Source organism: Salvelinus alpinus, chromosome 36 (assembly GCF_045679555.1).
Source record: "Salvelinus alpinus chromosome 36, SLU_Salpinus.1, whole genome shotgun sequence".
NCBI classification, from domain to species: Eukaryota; Metazoa; Chordata; class Actinopteri; order Salmoniformes; family Salmonidae; genus Salvelinus; species Salvelinus alpinus.
In genome coordinates this window covers 14,530,132-14,547,996 of record NC_092121.1, presented here as the reverse complement: position 1 = coordinate 14,547,996, position 17,865 = coordinate 14,530,132, and the positions used below count along the sequence as shown (strand labels likewise).

Below are 17,865 nucleotides of genomic sequence, written 5' to 3'. Positions count from 1 at the left end.
CATCATATACTGGTGCCTATCAGTGATCTTCCTTAGTGCCAAATGAGAAATCCTCAGCCTGAGCCCACTAAAGTCAAGTGATGTAAGGCCAGGCTAAATTACATTCAAATGATGTAGGGTTGGGATGAGCCTAAACGCCCCCATGCTTATCACGGGACACTACCCCTTGCAATACAGATAACGCAGGTCGAGCTCAAAAACATGGGTGTAGGTCAGAGATAAGAGACCGTTTACGCTGAGTTGTGAGTTCACTGGCTCCATGTGGGTTTTCAGTTATTAGGCCTACCCTACTACCTGTGTATGTCTGCCACGTGCCCTCTTTGTTCCTCACAATAAGGAACCTCAATTATGCATGGCGAAAAAATAGCCCACTACAACTAAATGCAGTTGTCACTTAGAGTTGTGGCCCTCAGCTTTCTCCAAGGGTCCCTGTGGTTTGGTGGGACATATTGTCCCGTTGGAAGCATGTTGTAACCTTACTCTAGTCCCGCCCACAGACATGAGTGAAAATACTTTGTATGCTCCACCTCTACAGTTGGGTTTGAGTAAAAAGTAAACAGCTTGGCTTGGACACTCGCTCACACCTTATCTCCTGTGATGCACGCACAACTGTGTTGCACTATCCATAGTATCTCAGAGAGACTGTCACGAAGAGAGAAGGAGACAACAGAAGTTTGGAGCTGGTTGCCTACCAGTTATGCAGTACAACAGAACGCGTAGGCCGCTTTGTTCTCAGAGGAGACAAAAAGATGACAAATGATAACCTGAATAAGCTGTTGGTATTTTGTGTATTATTTTGCGCTCAGAAAACGTCCATTGTGCATGGTGCACAACCTTTGGAAACTAAAGGTAGGATTCATTTTTCCAAATAGCCTACTTGTTTTCATCACCTTCTGTAACACAAGTGTTTACAATTACAACGCTTATTTTCAATCATGTTATATTTTGTATTTCAATATAATATGTTTGATGTTTTAGATTTGGGTTAAGATAGAGACAGGTTATCAATTGTCAAAAGTTTGTGTTTCCTCGCACAATGTGGTGAATTTAATAGCTGTTAAAAATAGTTATAATAATCACTAATCAGCAATAGTCATTCCTCTGGAGCTGTTTGGAGACTTACTTTAAGTCTTCACCTGTGTTTACTAAATTGTCAAAACCAATAATGCCCCAACACACATTTTCCTTGTGGACTAAGACTTCCCTCCCTTGTCCACACAGTGGCTCTGCTGCTCCACGCTGAGCCAGAGATTCCAAAGTGCTTTGCTGAAGGGATGTCGGACCTCACCTGCTTCTGGGAGGAGGATGAGGAAAGGACTGGCTCTGCTGACCAATACTCATTCATATACACATACCAGTAAGTCATGATCAGGCAAAGCGCTCAGTTGATAATTGCTGCTACGTGTACCATATTCTCTCACCTTGTCTTGGTAGAGGGTTGCTACCTGCTATGAATATGTGTTTTGAAGAATGATCACCTCAATTTTCCATTTAGCCTAGAAACTTGATACAAAGTGTAAACAATCCAAATGTCTCTCCTCCTCTGCAGGAATGAGAACAGTAGTGAGTGTGCCGTAACTGCCCTACCAGCAGCAGGCGGCAAGAGGCTGTATTTTTGCAGGTTGTCCCAGACTCAATTATTTGTGCCCCTTGACATCCGGGTGTTTCGGGACGATCTGCTGATCCACAACCGCAGTCTCTTCATTGAACTTGTCTGTGAGTTATAGAGTTGTGGTTGTCTTTTGGGAACTATTCCATTCGTTTTTTCTCAGGATTTAGGAATTACATTTTCTTCTTATGTCTGTGTGTCAGTCCTGTTAGACCCGCCTGCCAATCTGACATTGACGAGTACAGGGACGCAGGGGCAGCTGAAGGCCAGCTGGCTGCCTCCCTCTCTCAAGTACATGGGCGACAGCATGATGTACGAGGTCAGCTACGCCATGGCAGGGAGCCACATTGGAAAGGTATGAACAACACACTCATATCAGAGGTAGAAGTTTGTTACCAGACAAGAGAAACGTTTGAAGTCCTTGTGAATAATGGTGCTGTTCCTTTCTTGGCCTTCGGCAGAGATGTGTCAATGACAACGCATTATCATCTCTTGTCTTCAGGTGGAGAAGGTGCAAGCCAGCTCTGAGCTCATCTTGCGTGGTCTGCAGTCAGGCACTAAGTACAAGGTGCGCATTCGTGTCAAACTGGACGGCATCAGCTACAGTGGCTACTGGAGCGCCTGGACTGACCCGGTACTGATGGAAACAATGCCTAGTGGTAAGCTTCTTTCTCCTGCAGCAACATTCACACGGTCACCAAAATAATGTGCTTGTCTCGTGAGCTAAACATCTTTGTTCTATTTATAAATACTAAGAAATACTAATAATGTCAAGAGACCTATTCCTTAATCAATCTTAATGTTATGTCTTTTTTATTTATAGATCTTTTATAGTTTATAAAAATTCTGATTTTCAGTTGTAGATCCCCCATCCAGCTTAAACATTGAGAATAAAGGGAAAAGTTCCTTGAATGGAAAAAAGTGACCGACATGTTGCTGTTAACCTTTAACCCCTGAGGAACAGGAGTCGGCTCTGGGATTCAATCCCTCTGGATGACTCGGGGCCCACAGAATCAGACTGAGTCTTCCAGGACACAGGGACATGGACTAAAAACTTTGATCAGATGTATTCCTTATGACTTTGCCTGTGTATGCACCTCTGCACTGCTCTGACATCCCTGCTCTAGCTCACAGGACTGCCAACCAGCCATTTTATACCACAGATGGAATATTTTTTCTAGTATTCTTTAAATCATTACAGTATCAGTAGTAGGGTTCTCAAACCTGATACTTGAATTAATGTATGCCCCTAAAGGCATCGTGAAAAGCCAATAGATTTGAATATTTTTAGTGTTATAAGCAGTATTCAACACGTCTCGCATACTTCATTAGTGGTAAACAATGCAGATTCAATTTTAGCCATTGTGCCAGCTATGTTAATGTGGATGTCATATAGGCCAGTTTGCATGAGACAAGTTATAATCCCCCTATAGTCTCCATGGCACACAGCTTTAATATATTGCTGCGCTATTTGCACTTTTCATCACCTTGTTGAATATGTACATGGATAGAATTGCTTATGACTAGAAGGCAGACAAGCCAGGTCGTTGAGAGCCATAACATCTGCACGTTGTTATACACGAGATAATGGTCTAATTAACTTCCACTTAGTCATAGCTCAATACAGCAGACCCTGTATCACTAACTACTACATGATATGGGGTACCCACCGCAGATCTTGAATGTAATGTGATTTTGAGCACTGCAAGATGTGTGTCATTCTGTGTATTCATTAATCACCTTGTACCAGCAGTCGCAAATGAATAACATAAGTCTGTAACATATTTATGCTCGGGATAATGTAGCCTAACACAGCTGCTAATGGTTTAAACATTAAACTGTGCATGCTTGACCAAACCTTTGAAAAGCAGGCTTGTTTGCTTGCTAAGAGGTTTGTTCAAGATCATGTGTTGCACCTGGAACGTTCCACAGAACACATCTCTATGCCTTGCATGCTCATGTACAAAGCATGAATTGGTTATGCCTTGTCTACAGACTGCTTACAGGAAGGAAAACGATGTGATTTTTAAAATTTGGGTGAACTATCCATTTAAGCTAAATTTGAAAGGTATTGATATCGGTTACTGGGCAGTATTGTAATATGTTTTTAAATAGGAGGTAGTGGAGATAAAGCTACATAAAATATTGAGTACCTCCTGAGGTTCTGACCTCTGGAATTTATAGTGATGATTTGTCAAACTTTTGAAGGCTTAATACTTTAAAGGGAACGTTGTTTGATGCTGAGCTCATAATCTGAATGCCATGTTGCATTTCCCCCCCTACATTAGTGTGCCATCTAGTGTTTTGAAATCCCTTTAACATTTGGAAAAAAAACAGACTACATTCCACAGACTTAAGGTAAAAGTAATATGTACCACAAGAGGTGTCTTTTATTAAAGCACCAAACTTATTCTGTATAGTCACATGTCTAATAGCTATATACGGAGTCAGTTGTGTATTAAGAAAATATTTTTAGTTTAGAATGAGAGCCAACAGTGCCTAGCCAAAATACAATTGGCAATATTACCCTCTGATCTAAAACATGTCAATGTTGTTCAGACTATCAATTGTTCAGTATTCTGAAAATCTTCTATTTATTTGGCTTTCACTTACAATGAAATTAGCTGCAATACAATAAAACACATCAAAATTACAATTCAATTTGGGTTGTGAGTGAAAAACATGCCACCAAGTTTGTTCTAGATATTTTAACCATTTCAGCAGTATGTGACAGATGCAGTTAGGTGTGAATTACATTGATGTGTTTATTGATCAAGTCCTTTCCGTACAAAAAAAACTTAATTGAAATAAAAATCATGACATAAAAACAACAGGATCACCCCTTTTTTAAATTTTTACAAATGAAATCTACTTGCTCCATTAAAGGGGGACATGGCAGCTTGGGAAAGTCTAAAGACATATCCACCAACAGGCTTGCCTGTAAAACATAACAAATGATGAGGTGGTTTGAAACTTCGTGGGATTCTCTAAGATCAGGAACATTGGGACATTTCATTGCCCTACCCCCATCCCACCCTGCCACAGAGGGAGAACAGGAAGTGTATCTTTCTTCATATCAAATCCATTAGTGTGTAGACACTGAAGATTTCACAGATGTGTTATCTGTCTTCGTTTGTTCTCCACATTCACTACTTGACAAAGCCCTGGCCCAGCCAGAGATATGTGACCCATCATAGGGAATGAGGGGTGAGGTCAGACAGGAATAGAGTCAGGGGGACCACTGCTACTGATTGGCTGCTTCGCAAGCATCTATCCAATCACTATAAACATCCACTTGTTCTGAAAGATCTGGAGACAAATGTCAAGGAAAAGTTCATTTGGGAGGTACAGTTGTAAAGACATAGCATTTATTTAAAAAAAATTACAAATGCACAAGCCATTCTGTGAGCTATATGGTGTATAGATAAGTGAATATAGTGATCCAATCAAAGAATTGAAAGGATACAAGTAATGGGAGTCTAACGTAAGGGTAATGGCGGACTGAAGGGATTTATGTAGAGCACCTCAAGATAAAACATAATATTCCGAAATATCTGCTAAATTAGACTAAAATATTAGCACTACATAATCTGGTGAGTGATAACCTTCAATCTGGACAATAACACAAAACAAATCCTAAAACTAGAGACATTTATCGACAAATATTACGAAAACAGGCAACAACCAAACATGACGGAGAGTAAGACAGGGGAACCGATTACAAAACGAAAACGTGACTCTTCTACAGACACTGATGATTTAATATTCTCATCACCGGGAATGGTAAAGGTCGAAACCGATCTGTTAAAATCAATAAATGACAAACTGGGTATACTTGAATTAGTTAGTAAGGATATAAAAGAGTTGAAGGCAAGCCTAGAGATGAGTGATGAAAAAGCTGCGACATTGGAGAAGGAAACACACAAGCTAAAAGGGACAGTCAATAAGATTGAAACCGAAATGAATGGAATTAAAAAGGAGAACACCGTTCTGAAGGAAGCCTTACTGGACATACAAACTAGATCCATGAGAGAGAATTTGGTACTTACAGGTATCCAAGAAAAAGAAGGAGAAGTTCCTGAATCTATAGTTAGAGAGTTCCTCCTTACAGCGCTTCAGATTCCACGCGAAGTTATCGACAAAATCCAACTTGAACGTGTTCACCGCTTCGGACAGAGAGGGCAGAGGTACGAACGCCCAATCGTTGCCAAATTTGCTTCATTTAAAGATAAAATAATGGTTAAAAGCCTGGGTAAAAGACTTGCTGGGACCAAAATTGTCATGAATGATCAGTTTCCGAAGGAAATTGCAGAACGGCGCAAAGTTCTGTATCCAATTTTCAAAGAAAATAGATTAAAAGCGAAACGAGTAGCTCTCGTCGTTGATAAACTATATATTGATAACCAGTTGTTCAGAGACACAAAGACTACTCCATGGTTATTTTAAAAATTACAAAGTTCTCATAGACGAGGGAAATAAACACAATTCAAGCCCGGTTACTGATTGTAACAATACAATAAAAAATATAGCTTTTCTATAAATCTTCACATATAACTAATTGAACACACAAGCACTAATTCAACATAGTGAAGATAAAAACTAAGTAAACAGAAGGCACAGTATGTGTGGATGGTATGGTTTGTGTTTATTTTTTATTTTATTTGTTATGTTTGGAAAGTTGAGTGAGTGAGTAATGAAATGGTTGCATATCCCAGAGCCAATGTATTGCTGTGAGCCAGGTATGAGAGGGCTTTCAATGTTGTTCAGATGATGGATATACTTTTATAATGAATTATACGTCTTATTTATTTATTGTCCTATCATGGAGAACTACATTTTTTCTTTTATAAATTATATCAAATTATTTATTATCCTATTTTAATGGTACGGTCCATGGCCCTATACCCTAGACACCCACCTGAATGACCCAGATACTAAGGAGAAGTCCCTAACTGTTTTATGTGCTCGCTGTAAGCGGTCAGTATGCAGCTAAAATGAGGTCAGAGACCAAGAGCAGCACTGCCCCCTCAAGATTCTGAGCCTGCTTGGCAGGGTTAGTCCTGCAAAGCCAAAGCCCCCTAAAGGGAGAGCATAATATACAAGGAAATTCTCAAAGCTGCTAATGAGAACCTTGACGACCTTGTACCTAGCCGGTGGGGATTCCGGTGGGGTGCCCCCACCCAGGCAGTGGCAGTGCTGGCAACACTAGCTGCAGTAACCCATGGGGAGGGGGTCACACTCGGACATTCAGAGAGGGGGTATATTATTGTGGCCCTGGCGGCACAAAATCAAAGTCGGACTGCATGGAGATGCGTGGGGACATGGTCATGACGGGTGGCCGTATTGTGGGTGTTTCAGGAATAAGGTGTACATTTGACCTCCATTATCTAGGATGTGACAATGGTAAATAAATCTCTCAATTTTTGCTCATTTTTTGTGCGGTCTTGCAGGCCTTCTCATGCAGCTGCAACTGCAAGTGCATTTGTAAATCATGACCCATCTTGAGTTGGGCGCTGGGATGGTGCAATTGTTGAGAAAGTGAGCTTATGGTTGTGTGGGGGTAAGGGCTGAGTGTGTGTGGGTGTATGTGTGTATCCCACAACTGTTGCGAAGGAAGAAGTAAAAGATGTTAGGGACAATAGAGGATGATCCACAGATATATATAATACAAATCGAGGTGAGGGCAATGGAAATGCATATGGCAATTGATCTACTTCAATTCGGTAAATGGCACTGTATGCTCTTTTCAAAGGATGGATCCCAGTCGGTTCAGGGCTATGGGATACAGGGGGTCGAGGGTGGTCTGCCGGGCATTGGGATGACAAGCCATCTCGAGATGAGGCCTTTTAGCGGGTGGAATAGTAGGGACCAATTGGAGGTTTACTTAGTAGAAATGCAAATATCATGGTACAACTACATAGACACTCAATCATTATGTTACCTTTTAATAGTACGTTTACAAAAATATATTCTGATTAAAAGAATGAAAGGTGTGTCTCATTATGGTAAGTGGTGAAATAAGTATAGCCAGTTACAATTGTAATGGCTTAGCAGATAATAAGAAAAGACGATCAGTATTTACCTGGCTAAAAGAGAAGGATTATAATATCTATTGTTTACAGGAAACCCATTCAACAGTTTTAGATGAAGTTTTGTGGAAAAAGAACTGGGGGGGCAAAATATATTTCTCCCATGGGCAAAGAAATTCAAAAGGGGTGATGGTTTTAATTAACAATAATTTTGATCCAAATGTGCAAATTGTCCAAACAGATCCTCAAGGTAGATGGATTATTTTAAATATGTTATTGGACAATAAACAAATATGGCTTGTTAACCTATACGGTCCGAATAATGATGATCCCAGCTTCTTTGAAAATATATATAAGAATTTATCAACTCTACAAGCAACACTAGACTCTATTATTATAGTGGGAGATTTTAATACGGTCTTAAATACCTCTATAGACCGGAAAGGAAATCACACTACAAACTATCACCCTCAGGCACTTAAGGAAATCATGAATGTCATGGATATATTGGAATTAGTGGATATATGGAGACTTAAATACCCTGATTTAGTGAGATATACATGGCGGAGGCTGAATCAAGCTAGTCGTCTTGACTACTTTCTTATACCATTCTCTCTGGCACCAAAAGTTTAAAAAGTGTTGATAGGGGACAGAATGCGGTCGGATCATCACATAATTGGCATATATATTTCTCTTACAGAATTTCCACGTGGGCGAGGATATTGGAAATTTAATCAAAGTCTACTAGATGATAAATTGTTTAGAACTAGGACAGAAGATTTTATAACTGACTTTTTCAGACATAACATAGGTACAGCAGATGCCCTTATTGTATGGGACACTTTTAAGTGTGCCTTTAGAGGCCATGCAATTCAGTACTCATCTATAAAACAAAGGGAATTTAGATCAAAAGAGTCCATATTAACAAAGGAAATTGAAGGACTAACAGTACAGTTAGATAGCAATAAAAACGGTACCATAGAGGCACAGAATAAGTTAGAGGAAAAACAAAAAGAAATGGAGGAACTTATTCAAGAAAGATCCAGTGTAATATATTATAAAAATAAAGCGAACTGGATGGAATATGGGGAAAAATGCACCAAATTCTTTTTCAATCTTCAATATAGAAATGCTACCAAAAAAAATGTATTAAAACTTGTTACAAATGATGGAGTCACGCATGATTCACCAAATTATATTTTGAAAGAGGAAGTAAAGTACTTTAAGAATATGTTTTAGTTTCAGGCTCCTCCATCTCCACTAACTGAAACTAATTGTATGGATTTTTTTCCTATTAATAATGTAAAATTAACATCTGTACAGAAAGACTCATGTGAAGGCCAAATTACAGAGGAGGAACTGCTTGATGCAATTGGGGCCTTTAAGGATGGGAAAACTCCAGGGCTGGATGGCATACCAGTGGAAGTATACAAAACTTTTTTTGATATACTCAAAGGACCATTATTAGCTTGTTTTAACCACTCCTATATAAATGGTAGATTATCAGACACACAACAAGAAGGTCTGATATCGTTATTACTGAAACAGGACCCAAGTGGTATATATAAAGATCCAGTCCAATTAAAAAATTGGAGACCTCTTACACTTCAGTGTTGTGATGCAAAAATCCTAGCAAAATGCTTGGCGCATAGAATAAAAAAAGTTTTGTCAGATATTATTCATCCTAATCAGACAGGTTTTTTACATGGACGATACATTGGAGATAATATAAGGCAAGTACTGGAAACAATAGAACACTATGAAATATCGGGGACACCAGGCCTGGTTTTCATAGCTGATTTTGAAAAGGCTTTTGATAAAGTACGACTGGAGTTTATATATAAATGCCTAGAATATTTCAATTTTGGGGAATCTCTTATAAAATGGGTTAAAATTATGTATAGTAACCCTCGGTGTAAAATAGTAAATATAGGCTACATCTCAGAAAATTTTAAACTATCTAGAGGAGTAAAACAAGGTTCTCCACTATCGGCATATCTATTTATTATTGCCATCGAAATGTTAGCTGTTAAAATTAGATCAAACATTAATATTAATGGATTAGAAATCCGTGGCTTAAAAACTAAGGTGTCATTGTACGCTGATGATTCATGTTTTCTTTTAAAACCACAACTAGAGTCTCTCCAGGGCCTCATAGAGGATCTAGATACCTTTGCTATCCTCTCTGGATTAAAACCAAATTATGATAAATGTACCATATTACGTATTGGATCACTAAAAAATACACATTTTATATTGCCATGTAGTTTACCAATTAAATGGTCTGACGGAGATGTGGACATACTCGGTATAAAAATCCCAAAAGAAAGAAATGATCTCACTCCAATAAATTTTTATAGAAAGTTAGCAAAAATAGATAAGATCTTGCTACCATGGAAAGGAAAATACCTGTCTATTTGTGGAAAAATCACCCTGATTAACTCTTTAGTCATATCACAGTTTACCTATTTGCTTATGGTTTTGCCTACACCTAGTGACCTGCTTTTTAAATTATATGAACAAAAAATATTCCATTTTATTTGGAACGGCAAGCCAGATAAAATTAAAAGGGCCTATTTATATAACGAATATGAATTCGGAGGGCAGAAATTATTAAATATTAAAGCATTAGACCTCTCACTAAAGGCATCAGTCATACAAAAGTTATACTTAAATCCAAACTGGTTCTCTAGTAAATTGGTACGAATGTCTCATCCTATGTTCAAGAAGGGCCTTTTTCCCTTTATTCAGATTACACCTGCTCACTTTCGGTTGTTTGAAAAGGAAATAATCTCCAAAATATCCTTATTTTTTAAACAAGCCTTAGAAAGTTGGTTGCAATTTCAGTTTAATCCACCAGAAAGGACGGAACAAATAGTACAACAAATATTGTGGTTAAATTCAAATATAGTAATTGATAAAAAAAACTGTATTTATCGAAGAAATTTTTAAAAAATGTATAATTTTTGTGAATGATATCATAAATAGGACTGGTGGAGTTATGTCACACATGCAGCTAACACAGACATATGGAAATGTCTGCTCTACCCAAAATTACAACCAATTAATTGCAGCATTACCACAAAAATGGAAGAGGCAAGTAGAAGGGGAAAAAAGTAAGGAACTTGTATGTCGGCCCTGTATTAAAGAACATAAATGGTTAAAGAAAAGTGTGATAAATAAAAACATATACCAATTTCATTTAAGGACCAAAAAAACTGACAGCTGTGCCATATAAATTGCAAAATAGTTGGGAAGAGATTTTCGATGTACCCATTCCATGGCACATGGTTTATGAATTGATACGCAAAACAAGCCGGATTCAAAACTTCGAATTTTTCAATTTAAATTACTGTACAAAATTCTTGCAACTAATAGAATGTTATATATATGGGGTATACAATCTTCCCAGCTCTGCAGATTCTGTTGTGAGGAGGCAGAGTCATTAGATCATTTATTTTGGTATTGTCCATATGTAGCTCGTTTTTGGTCACAGGTCCAGGAATGGCTGAAGAATTGCAACATTTGCCTAGAACTAACGCTACAGAGAGCAATACTGGGGGATTTGAAAAGCCATAGTCAATCAATCAATAATATAATAATTATTTTAGCAAAAATGTTTATTTTTAATTTACAATCTGTAGAAGCTATGAGAATAGGAAGGTTCAAATCTTTTGTGAAGCATCACAGCACAGTTGAAAAATATATGGCAAATAAAAATCCGAAATGGATGATGTTGGAAGATAGATGGGAAGGGTTGAGTGGAACTGAAGGGTGGGACTAATAACAAGATAAACAATGTAGGGCATACGGGATCTGTGAAATGTGTATAGGTGCGGAGCTTTTGTGAAATAGCACAGTTACAAGTGGAAATAAAATTGGATGGACAACAGAAATAGAGGAAGGACTAAGAACAAACAAGAGAGAACTATTATAAAGTAGACTGTGTCTGTAAAATGGGTATAAGATGTATAAATTGAAGGTAAAAGCAGAAGTGTTTATTAGTTTACTCCAATTGGGGAGCGGTGGTAGGGTTGCGGGGAATAATAATAAAGGTATATTCTTTAAAAAAGTATGTATGTCTATATAGGTATGTGTATGTATATATGTGTATATGTATGCATGCGTGAATGGATATATATATTTACCCCAAAAAATATGGGGGATTGGAAATGATGCAGACAATTACATTGGAAGCAACATTCTTTCCGCAATATTAAGCTGATCCACCCCTAAAAAAAAGAGGAAAAAAAAGTAATGGGAGTCTGGAATTCTTCCAAGCAGACGGTGCACGATATTATTCCTGTGTTTCCGAGTGCGTTCCCTGAAAAGAGAAAAGAAAATGTGCATTTGGATAGGGTGTTAGGATATGTATCAACATGTAATCAGTGATCATATTTTACAGCCAGACCATATACTGTTCCAACACAACCAAGTGAACTTACATTTTGACATCACAGGACTTCTCGTGGTTACAAAAGGGACAGGTGAATTGGGTGTCCAAGTTACCCGTCAGTTTCTTTTTGGGAGGTGGCTTCCTCTTTGATTTTCGGCGTCCCATTCTCGATGTATGAATCTGTAAAATACAATAGCTACATTTTTCTGAGTTTACAAAACAAGTTCTGTTGACGGTCAAATTCAATATAATAATTAGGTCAATCGTGTTAGCTAGAATATATTATATCTACTGTATGGTGCTGATATTCATATGATTTGGGGCAAAAAAACATATGCTGCGTTCATCTCATAATCTCGGAAAATACTACTTGTAAACTAGGAACAACGAGATGTGCGGGTTCATGTGCTTTGAACTCGTTAAGAATGCCGATTGCTGGTTAATGGAAAACAAGCTGTGTCAACCATGAACGAAAAAGTACAGCTTTCATACTCATAGACATTTTAGTGTTAAAATAACACTTTTATAAATCATGTTTTGTTGTTGAATTTAACTGCTGAAATTGCTGTTATCGAGGTATTGGCCTTAGTAGTTGATGTCAGAGACAGAGTTCATCATATGGTCCAGCAAATTGGAGCACAGGGATAACAGACAAGTTTCCCATTAGTAATTACGAGTTGGAGGTGCGTTGAAATTTACTTTTCCCAGTCCTATGCCCCTATTTGCACATTTACGAGATGTTATAAATGCATAAATATTCTGCCGCTATAAACCATCTGCTAGTACGCATGTGCGAGCTAATACTTGACTCTTGTGTAAACAAACACATTTTTTGGACCGAATTTTCCACAAATTCAAATTATATTTTCGCTAATTTAAAAAAGTCAGATGTCGATGATTAATGCTACTATTTTCTTGTCGGAGCCATGTTCACACTACACAAACGTGTAGTAGCTAACGTTAGTTCCCCGCCATCGCGCATGGACTTTTTTTTTTTTTAGCTTGCAGCTATAATATAGGAGCTCAACAATACTTCCTTTTATACAAAACGTCCTGCAAATTCTACAAGTCCATTTCCAACAATATCTTTAATTGCATGAACCGTTTATTTTGGGATGATTTCTGAAGAGGTAGCTAGATAGTATTAGCTAGTAACGTTTGAGCGCGAGGAAAACAAAGTTAGCTTGTGTTAGCTAGCTAACTAACGCTGGCGTTGTAAAATGCTAGCTATGCACAATTTTTTTTTTTTATTAGGAGAATCACACATGTAATTTAAAATCGTGCTGGATGTATAATTTAGTTGTTTGCATGTTAGCCATATAATAAAGCACGCTGGATTAAGCATTTTCTTACCAGGGGCCTGTTGCACAAAAGTAGAATTAAGACATCCGGGATAAATGACTCAGCTGAGCTCAATGAAGCCAAAACATGTGCGTCCAGGCTTAATTGGTTGCACAAAGACCAAGCCAGGATGAGCAGACACGGATTCATTAAGCCAGGTGAAACCAATCCTGGATAGGTGCGCGCTCACGGCTCACTCAAATAGACCCCGCCACAGATCACAGATTAACTGATTTACCATGGCAACTAGAGCCGCGTACTTTTCCCCGTCGGAAGCACAAATCCTCATGGAGGCATACGAGGAGGTAAAAGATATAATTAAGAAGAAAGGCAACACCGCCACAGTGATAAAGCAAAGAGAAAAAGCGTGGCAAAGTATTGCAGACCGCCTGAATGCGTAAGTAGTGCACAATTACACACTCACCGCTCCGCTGAAACATCACAATTACAATTCAAATATTTAATTCACATCTCCAAAAATGCAGTTGTACTGTAATTATGAAACGGTTAAATTTTTAATTGAAATGCACTGCAGATATGAGTGAAATTGTGTAAAGTAACTCCATCACACTGTATAAAGCTATGATAAATTTTTTGATATTTTTACTGAAAACAAGACAAAAATACCAAGTAATTTTTTGCAGTGTGACTCCATTAAATGTGTGTGTGTGTGTGTGTGTGTGTAGATTAAACATGAACGGGCCAAAACGGACATGGCAGCAGGTCAAAATCAAATACGTCGCTCTGGATAAGAGCGTCTGCTAAATTACTTAAATGTTAAATGTAAGAACATTCTGCAGAATGGTATGGTCCCTGACTAATATTTAACAAAGCACAAGCATATATTGTACCCAGAAGGTGCCTGCTCACACATTGTCTGTACTGTTTTAGCAGTGAAAAAGAATACCCACAGACAAGGCACGGGTGGTGGGTCACCAAAGGCTGACCTTACCCCAGCAGAGGACATGGCCTTGGAGCTAAATAAAGGCAGGCCCGTCTTAGAGGGGATCCCTGGGGGGAAAGAGACGAGCATAGGTTCCTCCCAAGATGCCACCCGCTTCATTCAAGGTATGTCCTTCCATCTCTACATGGGATACAACCACATTCATATTGAATCAATTTGGACTGTCTGACTTTGGTTTACCTATTGCCTTGCAGTGTCTGGCAGCACTGTGTTCCTGTTAGAGCCACCAGCACAAGCACCAGACGATGCTGATCCAGTGAGTACTCCATCAAAGGCATACTGTAGGCCTGGCATGTCTTGTCTACTAGCTTCAATATGAATCCGATTAAATGTGATAGGGTGAAGGCCCCAGTGCAGCAGCAACAGCACATGATGGAGACGATGATGAGGAGGAGACCATCTCTCTGGATTCCAGAAGGCATGAGGTATCATGTTAAGACTGTGAAAGTACTATTTACTCTACAATGGTGAGGAGTCCTCATCAAAATCAAAAAATCTAATTTCTTTTACAGGACCCAGATGCTATACAGTGGGAAAACCAGCCTGGCAACATAGTGCGTATTAATAAAAGGACACCACATCCTGCCAAATTCCAGCTGCGCTAATTGTATTGTGTTCACAGAGCTCACAAGCTATCAGAAAGTTGTATGGCAACCACCTCCGGCGCCAAATAGAACTGGCAGACATAGACATTCAGTACAAGAAGAAAAAGATGGAAAATCTTGCACTGGAGTCAGAAATAAAAAAGAGGACAATTAGGAAACTGGACCTTGAAATAAAAAAACTTGAGAGGGAGGTGAGATATGCCTTCAATGTACACTGTATGCTAACTGTAACACAAATGTATTAATCATTATTTTTCTTTCCTCCCCCAGCTCCAAGAAGATGACACAGCTCAAAATAAAAATTAGGTATTCCACTTATGGTTTCCAATTCCCAAAATGTGATATTGAATTAAGTATTTAATCCTCAATTAACAGTATATCATTTTTCGAATTTTTGTTTGTTAGATAGCTAGCTATCCAACTTTGAAGTATTAGTCTTAGTAAACTGGTCAGAACTCTTATCTCTCGAAGCCACTATCACTTGCATGCTAATCAAGCTTGCACGTGTAGACGGACCACTTTCCAGTCCTCAAATTATGCTGTTTGAAGGGGCTTCCAAAGGTCTTTGTTGAATTAGAGTGCTTTTGAGTGGGGATGTGTTTTTTGGTTTTATGTCCCCAATGCTGTAATGGAACTTAATAATTTATCTGGGTTGCTTGCTAACATTTATCTGGGACTTTTTCTCTTTTTGTCCCCCAGATTAATACCATGGTCACAGAAGGGGAGCCTACAGATTTGGTGAAAGTGCTGCACCTGCTGGTGCTGTCCTTTGCATGGGGAATGCAGTTGTGGGTCTCCTTTATAGCAGGTGATGATAGGGGATGAGCAGAGGAAATCTGTTAGATTGTAGGGTTTTGCAAACACTCGAAGTGGCATATCAAAAGAAGCCAAGATTAAGAACTTGAGGCACAGTATTTGTCTCCTGTAATAAATACCATTTAAAATAACACAAGCATATTGCTATTACGTTGTTATAACTAACTTCTTTCAAAACAGGGTTTCTCACAAACTCATAAGCAGATACTGAGACCCACACACACCCAGAGACAGATGGCTGACACAAACCCCACACAAACACTGATTAAAACAGGAAAGGCCTTGACCAACAGGGTGCTTGGGTCTGCATTTCACGAGATACTGAGACACACACACACCCAAGGACAGAGGGCTGGCACAAACCTTTCATAAACACTGATAAAACAGGAACATCTACGCACACACAAAATCTCCTGTTTTAGCTGAACATTTCTGAAGACAAAGAACTCTACTCAGAGCCAATGGGACAGTGATACTAGCCTGAAGGGGACCTCGCCCAACTCATCAGGACCAACCAGAAGACCAGACCAGCCAGACTCAACCTACTTTATTACCTGTATAAAATACATTTGCACTATGTTTTCGGGGCTCTTTCCGACGGTTCCCTATGAGCCAGACAGAACGAGCCCGTGCACGCTTGTACCAGATATCTTTACTCTGAATAAACTGCCGCTTGTCATACAATTTACCACCTAGTCTGAATCGATCCTTGACCGGCTCATCCTTCTCCATATCCCATTATCAACACTCCCTATTTCTCTCACTTACATTATCCCTTTTTCCCACCCACAGGTGTTGCACTGGTGAAGCAGGTAACACGGCACACCTTTGGGCTGGTGCAAAGCAAGCTGTTCCCTGTCTATTTCTATTGCCTACTGGGCAGTAACTTTGTCAGCCTTGCTGTGTATGCAGTCTACCACCCCAGAGAGCTGCTGGATTGGCACGAAAGCCTGCAGGTCATATCACATTCTATTTTGTAATTTAGGGCAGGATTCAATCTGTACCGCTGAAGCGTTACAGATTGCACAATCGACATGTAAAGATTATTTCCGATTTAGATAATGGTTGTATCTACATTATAGACGTCACCTATGTCATCGACAATTCTGAATAAAAATTGTTCTTCCCCTATAGATGGCTCTGTACTTTGTGGCAGTCATCATGGCAGGTCTAAATGCACAGTGGTTTGGCCCGTCTGCCACAGAGGTCATGTTCAAGCTGCGGGAAGTGGAGCAGGAGCATGGTCTGGGGAACCAAATAGGGATAGGGAGCCAGAGGGAAGCCTACGCCAAACTCAGGGACCAGGACCCCAAGTACAAGGCCTATAAGAGCACCTTTGGCCACTATCATGGCCTGTCCATCCTATGCAACCTGATTGGGTTTATCTGCACAACCACCAACATAGTGTACACAGCTCTCAATTTACACACCATTTAGAGATTGTGTATATGTAGCGTTTGGTGACAGGTTTTCACATTGTCTTTCAATGAGGGGATGTATGTATCAAGTGTCTCAGAGTAGGAATGCTGATGTAGGATTTTTGCCTTTAAATCACAATAAATAAGATTCCATAGGTTTCTGATCTGAACAATCAGATCAGCTCTGGAATAAAAATCTGAAAAGATCTGATGTGATTGGTCAAGACCAATTAGTGGGAAAAAAATATCAGAATTGGCTACTTGTGGAAACACAGCTTTAGGCATATTACATATGGGTCTGATCTTAGTTCAGCACTCCTAATGAGACGCTTGATGCATTCGGCTCCCGAACATAACGCTTAACCATATTTTTAAAATGTGCCTTTTTAATCTAATTGTTTCACCTGTCAATAGAAAACATAGCACACAATGTCAAAAGATTTCAACGTATTTTTGGTCTTTCCCTTGTCAAACCGGGAAAGGATGAATGTAATAAAATAAAATAAAAAAAAATAATAACGTTAGTGATCCTCTTTTGATTTCCCTACAATTATTGTTCATTTTACGTTGATGTACTTGAAGGGTAGAGCTGAAGTAGAATGTGCAGTGATCCTGATAATGTTTCAAAACGGAGGTTTAACACTTACACAGAACTTGTAGATACATTTTTTGTTGTTGTTGAAAAGC

General features: G+C 38.9%; 2 protein-coding genes and 1 long non-coding RNA gene across 5 annotated transcripts; 2 read left to right on the top strand and 1 right to left on the bottom strand.

The window, feature by feature from the left end:
- The first annotated feature begins 554 nt into the window (after positions 1 to 554).
- LOC139565179 (erythropoietin receptor-like) lies at positions 555 to 16,448 on the top strand. Of its 3 annotated transcripts, XR_011672869.1 has the most exons (13): positions 569 to 849; positions 1,222 to 1,357; positions 1,550 to 1,716; positions 1,813 to 1,964; positions 2,112 to 2,268; positions 14,267 to 14,443; positions 14,534 to 14,595; positions 14,678 to 14,764; positions 14,852 to 14,893; positions 14,962 to 15,135; positions 15,215 to 15,250; positions 15,644 to 15,752; positions 15,941 to 16,133. XR_011672869.1 is itself a non-coding variant. In XM_071385325.1 (12 exons), the coding sequence occupies exons 1-11, from the start codon at positions 750 to 752 to the stop codon at positions 15,248 to 15,250; spliced, it is 1,290 nt and encodes a 429-aa protein (XP_071241426.1). In that variant the 5' UTR covers positions 555 to 749; the 3' UTR covers positions 15,644 to 16,448. The 3 variants fall into 3 exon arrangements, 2 of the variants coding, with proteins under 2 accessions (XP_071241426.1, XP_071241427.1); XM_071385325.1 differs by having other exon boundaries at positions 555 to 849; positions 15,644 to 16,448; XM_071385326.1 differs by lacking the exons at positions 14,678 to 14,764; positions 14,852 to 14,893 and having other exon boundaries at positions 15,644 to 16,448.
- On the bottom strand, positions 11,241 to 13,606 carry LOC139565182 (uncharacterized). Its single transcript, XR_011672870.1, has 3 exons — positions 13,388 to 13,606; positions 12,084 to 12,214; positions 11,241 to 11,962 (listed from the first exon to the last, which is right to left on the bottom strand). It is a non-coding gene; the product is annotated as an uncharacterized lncRNA (long non-coding RNA).
- LOC139564853 (transmembrane protein 205-like) lies at positions 15,653 to 17,197 on the top strand. The gene is made up of 3 exons (XM_071384694.1): positions 15,653 to 15,752; positions 16,553 to 16,716; positions 16,895 to 17,197. Exons 1-3 carry the CDS (start codon positions 15,653 to 15,655, stop codon positions 17,195 to 17,197), a joined length of 567 nt encoding a protein of 188 aa, XP_071240795.1.
- The last annotated feature ends 668 nt before the right edge of the window (positions 17,198 to 17,865 follow it).